This window comes from Falco peregrinus, chromosome 5 (genome assembly GCF_023634155.1).
Source record: "Falco peregrinus isolate bFalPer1 chromosome 5, bFalPer1.pri, whole genome shotgun sequence".
Classification (NCBI taxonomy): domain Eukaryota; kingdom Metazoa; phylum Chordata; class Aves; order Falconiformes; family Falconidae; genus Falco; species Falco peregrinus.
In genome coordinates, this window is record NC_073725.1 from 9,518,254 (window position 1) to 9,539,072 (window position 20,819).

The window sequence follows — 20,819 nt, forward strand, 5'->3', positions numbered from 1 at the left end:
AGGAGAAAAAATCCTGTGCAGACTTTTCTGGTAATTCATATAGATCAGAAGGATCAGAATCATGCAGCTTCATAACATTAAGTCTAGCTATTATAATTCCAGATGTTGTTGAGTATGTTATATAAGGAAGCATTTGCTCTGATCCTTGCAAGTCTTTGCATTGCTTGGCTTTTGAGATGTGAAGTTATAATCACCATATGACTTCTTTGCATCACATTATTTTATGTGTTTCTAATTTTATTACTTTTTCACATTAAAATAGAAAAGTAATCCCCTCAATTTAAGCAACAGACATTTATTTAATTGAATTGTATATCAAATACTTCAAATGATTTCTCAATATGGTTTTATTACATGAGATGAGCAACTCACTCCCCTTCAAACCTTACCGCCTTTGATTTTTAATAAATTTGGTATATTAATCTGATCAGAAGAACTTTACAGTATCTGAGAAGCTAAGAGGGCAAAGCAAGTGCAAAGATCCTTCAACGGAACCATGTGTTGACAAATTGGATCCCTCCCCCCATCCTCCCACTCTACTGCTAAAGAGTAGAGAGAGCCTCACATACTGCAATCGTCTTTGCTTTCCATAAGAGGTAATCTTACAATACATTTCCAAGAAAATGAAATTATATTAAACCAGTGAAGTGAGCCAACCAATTGTCAGATTGCTATAGAAATGCAAGGATTTGCTAAGCCACAGACAAACCTCAATCCTGCAAATACTTCTGCATATATTTAACTATTCCAATCCCTCCCATCAGTGGAGTGACATCAGAAAAGTTAATTATTTTTTAATTCATGCATGCAGAAGTAGGGTCTATCTCTTGTTTGCATGACTCCATCTGACTAAACATTCAAAATTTTCCTTAACAATGGGTTTTAAACAGAAAGAACTTCTATTCTACTAAAAAGGAACTGAAATTTTAACAAGGGTGAGCAACTGGAAAGATGAATCGAAACCCCGAATACTTCACCCACATCATATACAGGAGAGAATCTGTTTGCATAATCCAGAATTTAGCACTAACTCCTTTAAAAACAAAACAAACCCACAAAACACCAAAATGCACCACATAGGAGAAACGCATCATGAAACTGTAAACACAAGATGAAAATGAAGGTATTCTAAACATATTACCAAAGAAGCACTAAGACTTCCATCTTTTCTTTCTGATGTCACATCTTTAAAAAAAGAATAGGATTATTCCAGAGGCAAGAACATACTACTCGGATCTAGAAATGCCATTAAAAAAAACCCCACAAACTTACAGGAAAGTTAGTGTGTTGAGAAACAGAGACCTATCTCTTCATAATTCCAGTGAGTTCAGGAGATTTACACTGGGTATTAGCTTGAGCTGTAACACTAAAGGACAACTATTGCAGTGCACTGAGTCTGTTTGATTAGAGGTATCAATTCAAGCAACGAGGCAATTTTGCATGAGGCAATTTTGCATACAAACCTCTAAGAAACCTGAAACCAAACACAGCTTGCCTGTATAAGGGTTGCATTCCACAGCCCACAGCTCAAGCCAATTTTACAGATCTGGAGCTGCAACTAAGCATAAATCACCTTATTCACAGCAGAGCGTTTTGGGTGTGTTAACCTGAAACGCTGAGAAAACTTCGGCGGATGTGGGCCAAGCAATGACAAAACTTAAGAATTGCACTCCCTTTTTCAGCCCTAAACCACCAGCGCTGGCACAGTTCTTGCGCCCGAGTATCTGCATTAGGCTGGGAACTTACACTTTCTGGTCTTTTAACTCTGACATGGGTATCTGCAGCTTCACAGATCTGTTGCCTTCATTTAGGCACCGCAGAAAGATTTGACTTAGCATGTGAGAAAAGACTGCAAGCCTGTATTTCTGGCTATTCTGCTTCACTTGGACTTGGGGAGAATATGTGGTAATCTTGTCTGGATAAAGAGAGGAGTGTTAGGATGCCTTTATTACACTCTTCAGACAGCTAAATTATACTTCAAATGGGTTAAGACGACCTAGAGCACACACAGCTGTTTGGTGTTGCTATGTAGATTCTGTTGCTACATGTGGAAAAAAAATTCCACATTTTATTTCTCACTTATCTGACTATTTAAGTTCACAGAAAGCATCAAATGACTCAGGTGTTCAGCTAAATGAGTATCTGCAGTTCCAAAAGTGGTAAAATGGATCTCTGTGTCCAAGGTCAAGCATCAACTGTATTAACAGAACTGTTATGAAGTGCTTAAAGTTGCATGTAGAATAACATTGCAACAGGGAAACAAAAGAAAGCAAAACCGAGTTCACGTTTAGGTTGCCTCGCTGTGCACTGTTTGACACATTTTTGTGGAATATTACTAAGGCCAAGCCTAGTCATGCTACTATATTGGTAGACTCAGACTACCAAGAGTGGTGGGGACCCAAGAACAACAAAAAGTGACTGAGAAAGTCAGTATAATTCAGTGTCCGATCGCTCAAAGTGAGGGGGGCACTTGCCCTTGCAAGCATAAGCTGAGAACTTGGTCCCCACCTTTCTTGCATCAGTAAGACTCTTTACTGTTTCCCTACAACCTCCACTGCAGATGTAAACAAGTTGGTTTTAGTCTAATTGGTTGGTTGTTTTTTTTTTTTTTTTCCCTGTTTTTTTGGTGGTTTTTTTTTTGTTTTTAAAAAAAAAAATTCAAAAGATTACTACTCAAAAGCCTCTTGGTGTTGTTTGCCACCACACATGATTTCAGGATTCTTTCTCCTCATTGAAAGCCAGGAAAAGGTGGCATGAGCTACTTCTTAGAGGGCTACTGCACACTGAGAAAAATACGTAAGGTAGCGGATGCACATACACACCTCAGGGGTCTGGAAACCTTTTAAAATTTTTCCCATGGAAATCTATTCTTGAGAATATTTGCTTGAGTTACTGCTCTTACTTTAACTGCATGGGCAACAACCTCTTACTAGACATGATTTAGTACAAGATTTTATCTCTTTCCTCCTAAAATTCACTATAAATTTCAAATTTGCTATTTATTAGAACAGTATAATGTTATTTGGCCTTTCCAAAATGACAAATTCAAAAGTCAAACTGACATTCTAATTACAAATTAAAGTTTCCCTGTCACTAGAAATTCTCACCCATATACAATTTTAATACATGTCCGTTCAGCAGCTCCAGGCACACAACTGGAAACGTTAAAATCCTGCAGACTAGAAATGAGCTTCTCCCACATGCAGCTTTTTCTGGCTGAGCTACAAACCCACAGAAATGATAGCTTGGTATGATTTGTGGTCATAAACTTCAACAGAGCTGTATGAGATGATGCTCTAAGAAAAATGTTAAGCCTCCTCTGCTTGGGGTGAGGAAAGAACAAACTTTAGCTTTTCCTTACCACTGCTGTTCTGCTTAACTAGTGTAGAGTCTGTTACTGGAGAATAATCACCATAAACTACTAAACTATTCATTGAACTGTCCTGATCTCTTTAACGATATTGCCAATAACTTGCCTCAACGAGACAAAAAAGGCATCCCAGTTCAACAAATCACTTGAGAGGCTGCCCCCTTGAAACTGCACAGAATTTAAATAGGGCTACTGTGAATTGATAGTCTACACAATTTTTACATAATCAGGAAAGCTTGCAAGCCTCCGTCCTATCCACACAGATTAACTCCTTGCAAATATAAACCTAAAAAGGACAGTCATGGTAGCTTTAAAGGGTTTTTGGTGGTTTTTTTTTTGTTGTTGTTGTTGTTGTTTTGGGTTTGGGTTTTTTGGGGTTTGGTCTTGGGTTGGTTTTTTTTTTTGAGGGTTGGTTTTGGTTTTTTAAAAATAAGAATAGGAATTGATACGGACTTAGGGATGTACAGAACTAAATAGCTCAGTTGACGGAAGAATTTCATATTTTCATTATCAGCATTGATGACTTGGTAATGGAAAGTAAGAAGAGCAGTAATGACTGTATTTTGGTTGCAGCTGAGAGCTGCTTGCTAGCCTTCCGGAAAAATGGTTGGTAGTTTTAAACCATTCCTGAAAAACAAAAAAATCAGCAGAGCTTTCATTGTCTGTTAATTCCTGAGCCTTTCTATGGAAACCATCAAAGCTGAGGTGTACAAGGGAACTGATGAAGTCTTCCCCCACAGATGTGCAGAGCTCCTCTAGCATGGGGAGACTGCAGCCATGTGTTCACCCTTGGAGATGCATCTTTCCATAAGCGGGGATCCCCATGCAAGGCAAATGCAATTCAAGTTATCCAGCTGCCCAAAGTTCATGTATCCATCACATTCGGTGCCTCTTTGGCCAAAGAGACAGGGAACAACTGTCTGAACAGGAACTGCAACCCCAATGAATAAGTTCTTTTTCCTGTACTTCCAGGCTGGCGGCAGGTGAGGACGAAACACCTGATGGCTGTGCTGCTGGGCACGCCAGCGTCCTCCATCCCCAGACTTGCTGCTCAAGTGGCTGCCAGAGTTTGACTACACTGCTGATGACCAATTTAAGATTTTAAAGAGCATTTAATTAATATTTGAAATTACTGGAAATATTAAACACAATTGTTACAAATTATTTGGCAGTTACCCTAATTAGGCTAGGTCTGATTTAATATTTCCAGCACAGCTGAAGCTCTTACTTTTACTGGTGGTCATGGAAGTTTCTCACTGTATTAGGTCCAGTACATGAAATTGAGTTCAAGCAAATCTATTAATACAGTCCAACACTTTCCACAGTTCATTACAAATAATAATTACTTTCTGAAAACTTCCTCCTTCACTATGAAGAACAGATCTGACTCAGTAAAAACAGTATCAGTAAGGAAAGCTCAACTTTTGCTGATTCTTGAACTTGCAATAGCTTTTTTTTGTACCTGCCAGCAATTGCCATACATACACGCTACATCAAGACTTCAAAACCTGCCCAACTTCTTTCAGACAAGCCGTCAATATCACCTCAACCACTATACTATCAAAATTGGCTCCCTACATTATTTACTAGAAAAGTTGGGTACATAGATAGAAAAGCCTGCAGAACTGGAGATCTGCCCATCACAGGCACCTCAGAAAGGTTTCTTAAAAGATTAATTTATCTATTATTTTAAACATTCTCTTACAACATCAGCCATCTAGTACTGTGAGCTTCCTAGAAAGGGCTAATAAGAAGAAATAATGTTAATTCTAAATTATCTTTGTGATTTGGAAGATATTAGCTCAGCTGGCATCTCTCAAACAGATATTTGATATAAAATATTCATAATTCATTTGACTATACGCTGAGGTCAGATGGCAGCATTTCTGTCTCTAGATGAATCTAAAGTGAGCTTTGTATTGCTGAAAAAGTGCTGGCATAGCTTTTAACATAAAAACTCCTTTAATAAATTACAATAAAGTGTTGTACAATTATCTTTGTGAATATTCCCATGAACAAATCTTCCTACTAGAAATGCACAAAAAGCTTATAGAAATCACATGAACATTGTTAGAATAAATGGAGGGATATTTTAGGAGTATTAATTGTTTATGTTCTTTCAATGCTAAGTATCATCAAGGACTGCCTACCTGAGAGAGTTCTGTGCTGGTTTTCCTCGCTACACTGACTCTTTCGGAAATATTCAACTTAGGAAAAAAACTAGGGCATAGAAGAATAAGCAATAAAAATAAATTAACACTTTACACATCTGTATTATCTTTCTAAACCCTGTAGAGTTGCCTGGGTGTCCACAGTGATGTGTGGCATCATCGTTCATTGCCTTCACAAGGTTAATTTCAGGCTCTTTAAATACATTTTCTTCCCTGTGTCCTGATGATAGCACGTGATGACAATTTTTCAAGTTAGTCGCTATGGGCAAAATAGAAGAATTTTGTTCAGTCATCTTGGGGTGCTTGTGCAGGGTGGTGCTGCCAGTACCATTTTGCTGCAGCACCAGCACAGCACTTTCCCTGCTGCCTGCCTGCCTTTCTCTGCCAGCAGAGTTTACACACATTTCATACACTCTAAGGCTTTCCACAATCACATTTCGATTGTATCTGCATTGTTAAAAAGACTTCAGATGTTGCTTTGATTTTTTTTTTTTAATGTGTTTTCAGCCTTTCCGTGTTTGTTTATTACATTCAGTAAGTTCACCCACACGAAGGAGCATATCTGTATGGGCTGTTTGTGTAGTGATGTCCCTCTTTAAGGCCACTGACTCCTTTTACCTTCAAAACCTGCATGTATCGGGAAGGTAATCTATTGCATGCACTGTTAAGAGTGTGTAGAGCTAAATCTAATATGAAGGTTACTTGCCTCGTCTACGTGGCTCTGACCATAGATAGATATAGGTATTTCTGCAAGGCACTGTACTTCCTATACGGCATATCCAAAGAGATGTCAGATGTCCAGCTGCTACTGAACTCAGAGGAATCCAAACGGTGGGCTGCTAATTAGCATTAAGTAGGTTTGTCAGCTATACCTATGTAAGAAGATATTTTTTATGTTGTATAAAAATACTGGAAAGGATTTAAAAAAAAAAAACCAACCAACCAACAACTACAACAACAGGGATCTACAAATGTATTGAAAATTTTTACCCAAAGGAGAAGAAAAAGAGTTAATTCAGAACCTTTCTTAGTAAAGAAAGAAAAGGGACAGAAAAATCATACCATGTGGACCAATGCAATTTCTGAGTATTCAGTGCTACTAAGATTTAAGCCAACAGAAACTAAATGTGTTATTTGGAGGTTAGTGCAACTGCTCTAGGACTGCATGTGGAGAGGAGGACTAAATAACCAGTTTTACAAGGTAGACAGACTGTGGTCAGGACTGGCAAGACAAATGTTTGTAAATGATTACATCATGTCTTGAGCACTAAAAGCATGTAAGGATACTAGAAATGATGCACTACAATGGCTTCACAGCACCCATATTCCTGTGGCTGCCATGCCCTCTGCCTGAGAGGGAGACAAAAAGGGAAAGGATTTAAATATACCTTTACATATGCATACACAACATTTTACAGCCTGTTTGACTTGTTAGGATTTACCCTTTACACAGGAATTACAAAGTTAAATAGGAGATTAGGTGAAGTTTTATGTATGCCTGTTTGGTTTTCCTTCTTAAAGAAATAAAAAGAGCTACCGTAAATAACAGATGCTGCGTGAAGGGCTGAAGCAAAGATATTACTTTTTTCTGTGCTACCTAAAAGCAGACAAGCTCATGCAACTTCCACTGTTGAAAAATTTGCTGCTCAAAGCAGCGCAATTTACCCATAATAATAAAGAAACAAAGGAGCTGCATGTTTGCTATATAATAGTCACATATCTGGCAAACTACATGCTCCTGATACGTGGCTGGTTTTGACACGAGGTGAGTGGATTTGCAATCACAGGTAAATACCAGAAACAAAACCTGATTTGCTAAACATTGCACTATAGGGACAGTAGACCCTCAGGTCACTACTGAAAAATGACTTGGCTTAGCAAGACGAGCACTGATATTGCTTGCAGTGCCAAGACTGGCTTCACCCCCACCTCCCGATTCCTTGTGCATTCACAATTGCAGATCTTGCCAAGGTTCTGTGTTTTCTGACCTTTTTTTTTTTTTTTTGGCATTCAATATTGATCCCTAGCACAATGATGGGTAACAGTATTGGAAAACACAGCCATTATCTCCCTCCGTCTTCATAACTTACTACACTCCATAGTAAACAGAGTAAACAAGGTCAACGAGAACAAAAGAAGCTGAGAAAATTTTCATAGCTTTCATTTGAATGAATATACTGTCCATCTGCTTTTTCAATTACAGCATAAAAGTAAACAAATATGAGAACCACTGTAAAGTAGTAATCAAAGAGTAAATTAAGCCTAGCTTTTTTCCTTTGTTCTTAAGAAAGCAGTTTTAATATTCAGAGACTGTTAACATAAACCCACTTTTTAGGCTCTATCTTGTTTTCAGAAGAAGAGAACTGGGGAAGAAGCTGCCAGTTTGGATTGTAATAAATAAAATGCAGAAACAACAAACAGTATAAAAATTACCACAGCCCTTTGAGATCCTAGGTATATGCTAAAATTTCCACCCCCCATACCCAGAGTTAGAAGACAGCCAGTCCCGGTCAATCTCATTTTTGTATCTCCCGTAACTGCTTCAGAGACGAAGATACTATACATTACCAAACCCCAGGAGCTTTCCAAGCTTTACTTGAAAAGCAAGTGGTACATTATGGTTTTAAATTCTGAAATCTGCAGGGACTATAAACCAGAGTAAATTAGTTGGCTGGGTAATAGACCCAGGACCTGATCCCATAGTGATGAAAGAATTTCACATGATTTCCAAAGAACCGGTTCAGCCAGCTAGCTGAGGTATTAAAAAAAGAAATAGATTGATCCAACCCCAACTTTTTAAAATAGTTGTGACCTTTGCCAAAGCAGAAATAGGAAGGGGGGGGGTGGGGGTGGTGAGGGGAGAAAAAAAAAAATAAATAGAGAGAACAAGTGTTTTTGTTTAAATACTCTAGATAAGGACTCAAGATGTCTTACCTTTTTTTCATACATAAAGAAGTTTGAAATGGATATAATTTTAAGCACGAAGACAGAACCATATTATCATAGACATTAACAAGAGGCAAGGGTGTATATTAATGGAACTTTCATAAAAGCTTCCTTTACAATTCCAATTTCAAATTACAGCTGCATTTTCTTATTTCACATTTGATCTAGTCCCTTGCCAACTTCTTTAAGCCATCATACCATGCCTATGATTGCAGTAACTCTTGAAGTACCAAAAAAAAGAAGTAAATGAAAAAATTGTTTGAGTGGAACGTGCTCATGAGAATCAGACTGATGAACTGGAAGAAAGGGTCAATGAAATGGACAAGTAGGTCTAAATATATGAGCATACCAATAACCCAGCTTCATATATTCGATTTTTCACCCCTGGGTAGACTTTGCAGAAATGTGTTGCTAAAAATCACTGAGAATAGAGGCTGACCTACAGAAGGTGGCTTTGCCGTACAATGCCTTAGCCTTACAACAGAGCAAGGCTTCTTCCCACTTTAAACCTCACCAATTTGATTCAAGTAAAAATCTCAAACACTTCAGGCTTTGGTATTTCTAGCCAATGTCTTTTACTGCATTTTCTGTGAATGTTACCAATCATCTATGCAACTTCAGCTGCAAAACTAATCTTTGCAGTATACTTCATGTAATAATCCCTTTTTAAAACTGAAGCCCTTGTGACCTCTGTTATATTTCAAGAGCTTTTCATGATCTAATACCAAATTGAAATAGTTCCTTTATGAGGTCCAAATATATATCTTGCTTTCCAAGGACCACCATCTTCTCTGGTGCTATGACAGGAAAAGCTTTGAAAGGATTCCTGTTACCGGATTAACATTTTTGTAATTGTGAGAATTTCTAGAACTGCCACAAGGTTATAAAACAACATCTAAATTGCATAGAATGATGTTTGCACACAGGTACAGACAGAAGACATATGACTCAGTTCTGCACTCAAAGGCTCTCATTATTTTAAAATATTTCATAAAAAATATATATAAATTGACTTTTAGAAGAAAAAGATGAAAAAGGACAGAGGCATGACATCATAATGAAAATTTTAAAAATCTGGTACCTACTTAACATCCCATTTCCTAACAGAAGTAAGAAATTTGTTAAGAAGGGATGCAGGATTAGATTCTACAGTCATTCCTGTTAAAATATGTACAGACACACATTCATGTGTACGCGCGCACGTGCACACATACATACTTTCTGTTAAAGGACCTTCAGCTTAAGCAACAGTGATCTAATCTCTAATGAGGCAAGAAACCATTAATTCTGTTTTTGATTTTGGAGTAATTCTGCCAACCACAAGAAGGGTAACACTGGGAATGAATTTTTGGGGTTTTGTGTGTGAAATGGTGAAATCACCCTTTATTTACGACAACATACTGCGTACATTTAGAAGTATTTTAAACAAGCAGTTTCTGTAAAAGATTATAAAAGGGTACAGTCTAGCACAGAGCATTTTCTCTAAGTTCAAACAGGATTTTTTTCTTACTATCTATACATGCATTAATGATTATTCAGTGCTTCAAGATATGAACTTCACTGCCCGGGAGGCTGCAATGTTTCAAGTATAAACATCAGGCTCCCACAGATTTCAAGATCCTATACGTTGGCTTCCTCAGCTGAATTCTTCTGTCACATACAGCATCCATTATATATTAACTATATGTTCTTATTGCAGATGGCTGGTGATAAAACACAGTTAATAATCCAGTATTTGTGTTTCTCAAAACATTTTAAAAGCACAGCCTTATCATCACCGATTCATCCTACCTTAAATTAAGGCAAACAGAAATGCTACGAGAGGCCTCCGCAGTACCTAACCTAAAAGGAAATACAACCTCCTAAATACAAATGGGTGACAATGAAATATTTTCATTGGAACTGCTGAAACGGATTGGTTTGGTTTTTTTGGTTGGTTGGTGGGTTTGTACAATGTGTGTTTTCTTTAAAGAGGTGGTGAGATTTGGGGGGTGTGTGGGGGTATTTTTTCTTCCATGACTCATCCAGTATGAATCTCTTCTACAAGAAAGTGTTCCAGAAATAAAAAGTGATACTCAGAATAGTAGTATGTATGCAGATGAATTACTACACTCTACAATGCTGACTGAAAAAAAACCCCACCAAAAACTGAAACAGCCAACATGCAAATAGAGACGTGATGGCATTGGCAGGCAAAAATTGTTTGTTTTTTCCCCTTTACAGTTCTATTATTTTATCCCATAGGATATACATTTCCACTCCAATGTATTAGATGTCCTGTATAATGTGAAGGGAAACACTGAGAAGAGAAGTTACTTAAAACAGTTATAGGTTCACAGTGGGCAGGGGGGTACGTGGGAAGAGGGGGAGGGAAAAAAAAAAAAAAAAAAAAAGGAAGGTACAAGGTTCCATGGTGTGTTTCATCCCACCTCCCCTTTATCTTTGTAGATTTTAATTTTATTTCTTTTTTTGGGTGTGCTTCTTCAGTAAGGGGAAGGTACGGGTGCATGCAGGGGAGTGATTTTTAGCAGTGGGGGCAGAGGATCTGTTTCCCCATCAGTTCCACTCGAGATACACGAGCCCTCGGGACCAGCGCTCGCTGTCCCATAACCGCAGTATCACGGTGGCGTTTCCTCCCCTTGGATGGCCATTGCCCATGGGGCCGGTGCACAGCACACAGCCAGAGCTCTCCCCCTCCTGAGGAGAGCTCTCCAGGTGACCCAGGCGGGCTGGCCGCCCAGCCCAGGGGTGGCCGTGGTGCGTGCAGGACAAGCCGGCCCCCGAGAGCTGCCCAGGCTGCCCAGCGCAGGCAGGCGCGGTGCTGGCGAGGTGGACCAGCCCAGGCAGCAGGGGCCGGCGGGACCTTTTAAAGTAAAGGTGGCAGCACCCAGCTATGACCATCAGCCACAGCAGAGCTTTTGCGTTGAGCAGGACTAGAGGAGGTCCCCTGCTATCAGCGTGCCACATCAGCGCACGGAGCTGCCACATCCTCTCGGAGCTGCTTAGAGTGGTCACAACATACTTTTGTCTTACACTAAATTATTAACTCCATGATAAATACAAGCAAAAGCTGCTCTGGGTTAGGTATGTATGGTTTTAAGTGCAAAACATCTACCTATTAAACCACTTAGACACGTATTCTTTTCATTGGCTTTCGGCTTCCTCGATAAACACACTACATCATTTTGCAGGATTTTTATTATTACTACAACTCTGTATTTCCCTCAAGTCAAAGTGATGAATGCAAAATGAATACAATAAGTAACAAAAGTATCCACGGTGACCAAACAACAAACTCTAAAGCACAGCATGGTGAGCGAAAATTAGCAGTTATTGAAACCACCATCAAAATTCTTGTGCAAAGTAAAAAGGCTCATGCAATTATAACGGTCACAGTAAGTTTAATTGTTTGAAGGCTTAGCTCAAATAGTAGACTATGCATAGTAGAATGTAGTAGACTAGTAGAATATCTCAGCCCAAAATCTTCTTGGAGGCTACAGCTTTAAAGACAGCAAGAAACACCACGATTCCTGAATTTAGCAACTTTTCTCTCTGATCATTAAGAAACTCACTTCATCCATTAATACTTGCTCTATAAGAATAATACTTTCAGAGGGTTAGGTCTTACTTTCTATACTAATTATTTAGGTATTTTTTTCAGCCTTAATGCTGTACACGCGTGTTTCCATTATGCCACCTTGCATCAGCTGCTATTAGACCAGGCGGCCCAGAAAAACAAGCACGATGCATACAAACATACAGAAATGATTTCTTGTTCTTCCCTTCCTATACTTTAGGTGGCCCAATAGTGGCATGCACAGAGAAAAAAACCAAACCAAACAACTCAGAATTCTTTACTAATATTAAAAGGAAATTTCTTTTTTTCCTCAGAAAATGTAAAATGTTGATATTGCCTATGTGATAGCTATAGCAATTTTAAGTCGAAGTCGGTGCGGGATGTACACAGTCATGCCTTCACCCAGCTCCGTGCAATACTGCTTTGTGCAGTAAGTGTTACAACAGGGACAGGTGAGATTACAGACCTTCTGGCTTCTCACAGACAGAGAAGGAAAACACTGAACCACCACCACAGGTAAACATTATCCCCATTAGCTCATGCTTTGTTATACAAAAGACAGAAACAAGAACATCCATTTAAAACTTAATATTAAAGGAAGTTTCAGACTGAGAACCTGCTTAACAGAAACTTTTAGCTCTGCTCTCAGAAGTGACATTTCCTGCAGAGAAAGCACAATCCAGTTTGTTCCAAGTAAAAACTTGCGTTGCACCAGAAAACAAATCAGCACGTGAAACAGCAGCTTGTATTTTTTAAACAAGTTAACACCAAAGTAAGTTTGACCACCATTACACGTTTCTGAAAAATTATAGACAGAAAAAATAACATAAAATTAGGTACCACACAGCTAACATATACCTATAATAATACCCTAACCCATATAACTTCAGGAAACCATAACTTCTAATCCTAGTCACACAGGCAATTGTTACAAAACTGACCGAAAAAAACCAGAAAACTTTTCTCGTGCTTGTGATGATATTAAAGGCAGAAAAACATCCCAAAAGAAATGAGCAAAAAATTAACCTAACACCACATTTTTAATGGTGAGGAGACTTAATCCAAATTACTCAAACCTAAAAGCATAATGCTTGTCTGTTCTTCCTCAGTCTCTGGAAAATGTAGCAAAGCTAAAACACTGCAAATTTATCTTTGAAAGGGACTCTGAACATTTGTGACGACTCAGCCAATTTATATTTTTTCTGTTACGACAGCTTACATCAAAATCAATCTGCTTTCATAATTGATGGGTTTCACTGTTAAAAGACAACCCTCTCCACGCAAATATTTTTAGTTTTATGGAAATAAGAAAATGCTTACCGTGTCATAAAGCATAGTGCTTTTGTGAGAGGACTCAGAATATTACAAAAGTTCTTCTCTTAATGCTTGGAGTGAACTCCTGATTCAATATTTAATGAAACTGAGAAAGCTGCTGAATGTCCCAGAAATCCTCCAACTCTCGGCTCTGTGTAAGTATTATGCAGCTATAAATTAACACTGAGGCTAGATGAGATTTCAGGTAGTCAAGAATAGTATTTTTCCATCATATCACCAAATTTTCCATTTTATTTTTTCCCTATTTAGCAGCACTAACTTGCAGCATTATATTGCAACTGTACATCCCAGCCAGTACTGCAGCACTACATTGCTTAGACATGGCTCTACGCTCCAGCATGTTTTGAGGGTATGCAGCCAGCTCAGCTGTAAACCTAAGGAAGATTTCCATCAAGCAACAAAACTAAACTCTGCACAAATATTTAACAGCTCCGAGACCTCTAAAGGCTTAAAATAATATGCATTTTGTGGTGTGCTAGAAGCCAACCCCACACTGGCAACCCGCATAATGCGGAGTACTCGGCAAACACACACACGCTGCAAATAAAGCATTGTTTCGCCTTTGTATCTTTGAATTCTTCAAACGAAAAGCTGAATGAAATACTAAGGCTTGCTGTGCCTCCCCACCACAGACAGTGCAGTAGCAGGTCGTCCATTACATTAAGTTCGGCTAAAACTTCCCATGCCTCCCAACCATTTCTCGTCCCCTCTCAGCAGATGGAACACAAGTTCATTTAAAACAAACCTAGGATGAGTTCATCGCGTCTAGCTTATTTTTCAAGCTGCTAAAACTACGTGGTAGCCCACTCAAACAGAAAATTTCCCAGACAATGGAATCCCTTCAAACTGCACAGCCGACAGGATTCCCCAGTTGTCAGTTTTAGGTGCATGCCAGCACGAAACGTTCTTGAATCCGAAATTTATAATAATTGCTCCTATTGATAATGTGAGCAGAAGCAGAATTACATCACAGTTAACACTTACCAAAATACATTATGTTTCTCATTAATCATGCAGTCAGGATCCCACCGCTGTGTATTCAGCATTAGCTCCCGCACAGGGCTGACATGTAAAGCAGAGCTTTTTCATTCTACATTATGTGGAAATTTCCCAGCACAAGAAGCGTGAGCGAGCAGTGTGCCTCCTCAGGATGAGCGCTTTGCAGGCAGTCTTATCCCTGATACAATCCCTGTCTGATTTAGCATTTACTCTGGCTGCATGCTGCACTGCCCATTCTTACTGTAATCTGACTCCTCCTTCTGATGTCCTTGCTGTGCCTGTGACATCAGGACTAAGAGTACTACAAACAGCTTTTCTTTAACAGGCTCACAACAGCATGCTCTGATCGCCTGGTTAACCTAACTCTGGGTTGGGGGGGGGGGGGGGGGGGGGGCGGGTAGCCCTTCTGAAATTGTATGCATTTTATTCTTTTTTTCTTTCTTTTTTTTTTTTTTTTTTGGCAGCAAGCGTGTTTAGTGACATAACGTGCTCGATTACATAATAGATAGGAAAGACAAAGCATATATTGTTAGCGTATTTTTCTTTGAAGGGCAGGCTCCAGGAGAAGCCCTGAGTGCCCCGATTCTTCAACTTCAGCAGAAGACAAAGGTGCTTGGCACTTTGCAAGATCATGTCCCTCCAGGACGTTTTTGTTTTGGTTTTTTTTTTGTTTTGTTTTTTTTTAAATCAGTAGTTCCATTTCGATAAATGATTTTAGCCTGAACGCTGGATAAAGCTCAGTCTGTTTCTATTTTTAAAAAGCAATTGACAAACTCGTAGTTCAATTTCAATAGAGCTGAACTGGTTTTTTAAACTATGATTATTTTTTTTTTTTGCACGAATAACAAAGCGCGAGGATGGGAGACACATGACAGTGAAGATTTGTAATGGAGTTTACAACCTTTCACCCTCCAGGTCTCTGGTTCCTTTCCGGACCAGGTTGATAAGTCATTAGCAGCTGGTAGCTATTTTATGATTCTGTGACAAATGGAGTGGTCCCAAGTTCATTGTAAATAGGTCTCCATACAGTCCCTGCTGCTATATGAACTAGTAGCAGCTTCAGAGGAAGAACGACCAAAGAAATTTACGGAACTACTCTCCACCATCTATAAGTAGTGCCTCAGGACCAACGTGACACACGCCGGCGTGGCAGCACAGCGAAGACGATGCGGTCTGCATTTATGCACGTATTATGTCTCTTCTGTGAATCAATAGAGGACATTGGTTTCCTGCTGCCAGTCTGGCATGTATCATTGATAATACACTTAAACTAAATAAAGGTAAAAAAATAGCGGACAGCATGCTGAAGCATTTATTTCACTATAATAGGATCTAACGGGATGAATGCTTTCATTCTGCAGGAAAGAGGATGACAGGTATAATTCATTTAAAGCTCCACTTCTTACTTGTAAAAGCTCCACACAGTAACTACTATTTCACGAGGTCTGACCACTTAGGGCAAAATTACCCCACTGGCACAGCAGCCAAGGAATGCTCCAATTGCAGCAGAAGAGTTAAGAGCCCTGGTGTACATCACTGCTATGTATCTCTCAGCAAGAGTCCCCCGCAGCATTGCTCTCACAAGGCTTCGTGCTACCTGTATGAAAGTCACCGAGATTAAACACTGCTGGGGAGATCTGGGGCATGGTCTGTCCCTCACTGACAGTCCAACAGCTCTACATTTCTGATGCCTAGCCTTTCTCAGTGCCCTTTCTTATTCTCACTGGCCCTAGGAAGAGGCATGCCTGAAATGAGACACACACAGTACCCACACACTCCAAAATCAACTTTGCTTCACAACTAAAAAGCACACCGTGCAGGAGCACACTTTGAGGTCATGGTGCACAAGGGAGGAAGGTCAAGATTTCTTGCGTGGTTCAGACTGACCGACAGCAACATAAATTGAGCAAATCCTAAATCACGGTGAAGAAATACCACCTAGAAACCCCTGGGGTGGGTAGTGGTGGAAAGCTGTCTAGAAACCATGTATTTTAACTGGAGGGTTTGGACAGCAAGTAACAGAGGGCATTCATGGCACCTTCCTTCCCTCTATTTCATCATTATAGCGCTCATTCGCTTCTACTGTACAGGGAGGGACACCTTGCTACAGGAGAAAATACCACCGTCAAAGGCTGGTTTAAAATATCTCAGCTGAGCCACTCTAATATCCTCTGAGCAGTAGGTATGTGCTACTATTAGGAGCCTTCTGCAGCACAAGCATTCCCTCCCCTCCCCTCACCGAGGGTAAAAGCTCAGAGAATTAATTCACTGTGAAATCCTTCGGCTCCTTCGCTGGCTCTGAAGTGCTTTTGCAGAAGCACTGCTTGATGTCCTTCTGGACAGCCTGCACCCAGGCACAGCATATGCCTGTGGGGCTGCATTTACCTTATCACAGAAAAGCTTGGGCTCACTCTGCTGGGAGTCAGACCCCGTGAGATGTAGGCTTCCTCCAGTCCCGACATTCCTCTGCACTGATAGGTTTTACCGATTCCTGCCGTCAGCTGGCCAGCTGAAAGCCCGGCTACAGACAGCTGTACAGATGGGCCGTCAGCAGTCTGGCAACAACCATGCTGCCTCTAAACATCCCTCCTTGAGATAGCTGCTCTTCTAGAGAACCGCTACCACTTTGGTGGAGTCTGATGGCAGGTCAGCTCCCCAAGGAAGCACAAACAGCACAGTGCCACGCAGACAGACATATTCTCCACTACTTGGTTCTGAATGTTCCCTCCAATTTTGTTTTGCCCTTTAGAATGCAAAACAACCAGGAATGTCTCCCCCCTTATTGCACCTTATTTGTGTTCCTCCAATAAGCGTACAATCCAAGTAGCCAAAGAGAAACTAAACCAAGTTTTCTTTAATTTCTTTGCATTTCAACTATGGAACGAATGCAAGGGAGGAGGGAAAACCACTGGTGGTCTCTCCTGGAAAGCTTTCACAGCCCAAATTCATGTACTACATGCCAAACTCTGCTTTCATTTACACACATGCAACATTAATAAACTCCAAAAAAAGAAGTAGAGTTTCAAGCAAGGGACAAAGAACAAATTTTATTCCCAGAGTGGGATACTGTCACTGTCAGTGAAAGCAAGGATTAGTTTAGTAATTGCAATCCCAAATGGCTGGTGTTTTAACTCAAGCACTGAGGACTCTGCTGAACACAACAGTGGGGAAGCAGTCAGGAGCAGCAAACACTTGCATGCGTCTGGAGATTTGAGTAGACTCAGTGTAGGCATGCAGCATCATGCAGAATGAATGAGCAAATTTGCCCACGGTGTTAGTCCGCCATGCAAACGCCCAAGCATCAACAAGCCAATGCAGGCTAACCAGCATTATTTAGCTGTGCTACAGATGCAGGTCAACTGCAAAACTATCATATTTTCATGCATGGCTCACTCATAAAAATAAAACCCCAAAACCCTTGTGATTCAGCAACAGCACAAACATAACATGAAAAAAAGTACCTTCTGCTGAAACTGCTACCCGACACCCTTATTTCTAATAATAGAAGTAGCTTCTACTCCCCGAAATCCTCTTTCCCAATAACCTGCTTCTTTTTTTCCTAATAGCATCTCCACCTTGATTTCTTCTGCCCTTCCTCACCCTGAGAGCTCCACTTTGGTAAAGGGTTTGCCACGAAGGGCAGATTTTCAAAACGCAGACTACCCCACAAGACGTCACCTCCTCAGAATAAACAAAAAACAAGCTGAAGAGTACTCATGTCCCAGAGGTACAGCACACCCCCTGCATTTTGCCAGAGCTGGAAAGCTACAGGTTAACTCCACGCCTGACTTGGTCTAGAGCCAGAAGGCCACTTCGCAAGCAAGCCGAACTATCTGTGCTTTCTTTTGATTTTTATCTATCCACCGATTTACACAATGCCTCCATGGTAAGTATTAAAACCACTCGCAGGCATGTCTGTTGCAGAGACCAATTAATATTTAATATTAATGCACCCAGTTAATTCCCTAGGATTCCTGGAAAACTCTCTTCCACTCTTGAACTCTCCCAGGAGGCACCTAATATTAGATTTATACCCAGACTCTCACCAGTTGGCTTTGATGAATTTCAATTAGTGAGGCTGACCACAAACCTTTTCTTGCAAATGCAGAAGCATATTGAGGGGCCTTCTGCTGGCCGAAATGTAATGGTAAGCAACAAAATGTACTAGTGACACAACGTTTTAAGTTTATGCATCATGTGTAGTAGGTTAAAATATCTCATACACTTGAAAGGTTTCCAGTTTTCCTAAAATAAATGTTATCTACTGTACACTGACAGCTATTAAGAATAAAAATGTATTGTGAACATTCAGGTCTGAGAATAAAGTGGGAGAAGCAATCCAAATCACACTTGACCTACTAATTTTTCAAAAGCACCCCAAAACTAGAAGATCCTTGAAGGTAAAGTAAGGCTAGAATTTCTACATAATTTGGAAGTTTATGAATTGCAGATATTTAATTCCTATTAATACTACAATAACCACAGCACAGAAATAAAGAACAGCAAACAAGCCACAGTTTTGTAAGGCTCCGAAAGTAATTGAAAGTGTTTCCAAGTGCACATTTTTTTGTGCCTCAAACCAAATATACTAAATACATCGGCTAGAAATTTGGTTTGTTTTTATTTTGAAGCCATCTGGAGTAGTTTAAGACATACTACACAGTAATGCAGATTTTGTGATTTGTTGCTAACCTCTTGAGGTTACACTAAAGGATAAGAAGGGAAGGAAGAAGTTACAGTTGTATATTTTAACTAGCCACAGAGGCTCATCTTTGGTTTTGCACGTTCTCCACTGGCTAAAACTACCAAATGGTTTTTGTACCCTTGACTCAGAAGTGTCACTTCTGGAACTCTGCAGTATTTGTCACCATGAATACCATTTAACTGCAGCAGTACCCAAAGGAACTCTGTACTGCCACACGTGAATACAACTGGAGGAACTTAATTAATCTTCCTGTCACTTCCATGATGCTTTTCATTAGTTTAGCTGCTATCTGATCAACTGCTCCATTCTCTATTGGAAATGGCTAACCAGAACCTCCTATAAAAGCATTTTCAAGAGGTAAACAAAGACTCACCTTTGATTCTGAGAGCCACTACAAACCTTTGCCATGCAGACTTTTATCAGTTCACTAACAGTACTTGCAGCACTGTTCTTTTTTAAACAGCTGGGATTTTCTACATAAAAGGCTTCAGAAATATACATAGTAACAATACTGTGTTTCTGTACGCTTAAAGCTAGTACTTCTAGTATTTTACAGTTTAAACGTAGATGACATGGCAATTGAAAGGTTGTATTTTCCTCAATTTCCTTCCCATGGATATGGATAGTTACTGCACAAACAAACAGAATGCTGCCAACAAAACCAAACGGACATTTTGGGCACTATCGCTGCTTATTGTTTTATTAAATACACATTCCTGTCACCTTTTGCTCCTAAGCATGTGACAAGATTTAAGATAATGAATGTGAATGAATACACAAATGGTGCAGAAGCTTCTATGACTATGTATATTGATAATAATTTTAAAGAGAAAGGTGGTCCTAAAAGCAAATTACAAGACCAAGAAGCTTGTCTGAGTTGATGCCAAAGATATTTTCATACACACACAATTTAATTTTTTTTTTTTTTCCAGTCAATGACTGAAAACTAGCACCGGCGGCAACATCAGCTCCAACATCCATAGTCCTTCCCTTCTCCCTTTTTCGCCTTGTAATTTTATGTCTGTACTGCATTCAGTACAATTTGTCTAATGCGTGATTTTTGGGTATATCACATGTAGACAATCCATCACTACCCTTGTCAAGGTGAACAAGTTATTCAGTCCATCTTTCTGACTCTCTACAACTTTGCAATATACCTTTTGAGATTCATCGCTCAACCACAATACAGGAATTATATTCTCACAATTTATAAATGTATTACATACAAATTTAAATTTATAAATCCAGATGTTGCACTGAGAAATTCTATACAGCTTTTGCCTGCTAGATTTTTTTTTTTTTTTGCACTATGATTTACAGGATGCAATCTGTTCAGTCTGACTTGCGTTTCACATTTCTGATTGTACCATCACAAATTCATTAAATTTGGTATGTAGAGAATCTGTCAATTAACTCCTCCTTAATCAGATGCATACACGCCTTATGCTGTATAGTGCATCTGTTTAAAAGAAAACAGTGGTCAAAACTATGCACATCTATTACTTCTAAAATCATCTTTATCAAATGACAAGTCTCAAGTAACAAAACCAGACATTACATAGTGAGATGGTCTGTTTATACTGCCTGTTTTACTTGTCTGTATATTCGGTTAAACCAAAATAACTAAAATTGATTGCATATTAATTAAAGACCTTTTCATTTTGCTCAGAAATTACAGCAATGCAATTACTGCATAGGTATCAGTTACACTTCAAC

General features: G+C 39.4%; 1 protein-coding gene across 2 annotated transcripts in view; it reads right to left on the reverse strand.

The window, feature by feature from the left end:
- ZNF385D (zinc finger protein 385D) overlaps nucleotides 1-20,819 on the reverse strand; it is a 436,566-nt gene that overhangs the window by 152,183 nt on the left and 263,564 nt on the right. Inside the window, exon 1 of one of the 2 annotated variants that reach the window (XM_027782780.2) lies at nucleotides 14,384-14,720. The exons of the other annotated variant lie outside the window; for it this stretch is intronic. Coding sequence (XP_027638581.2) covers nucleotides 14,384-14,405 — 22 coding nt within the window. The 5' untranslated portion in view covers nucleotides 14,406-14,720. Of the gene's footprint in view, nucleotides 1-14,383; nucleotides 14,721-20,819 lie in introns of those variants that run through there. 2 annotated transcript variants of the gene reach the window in all.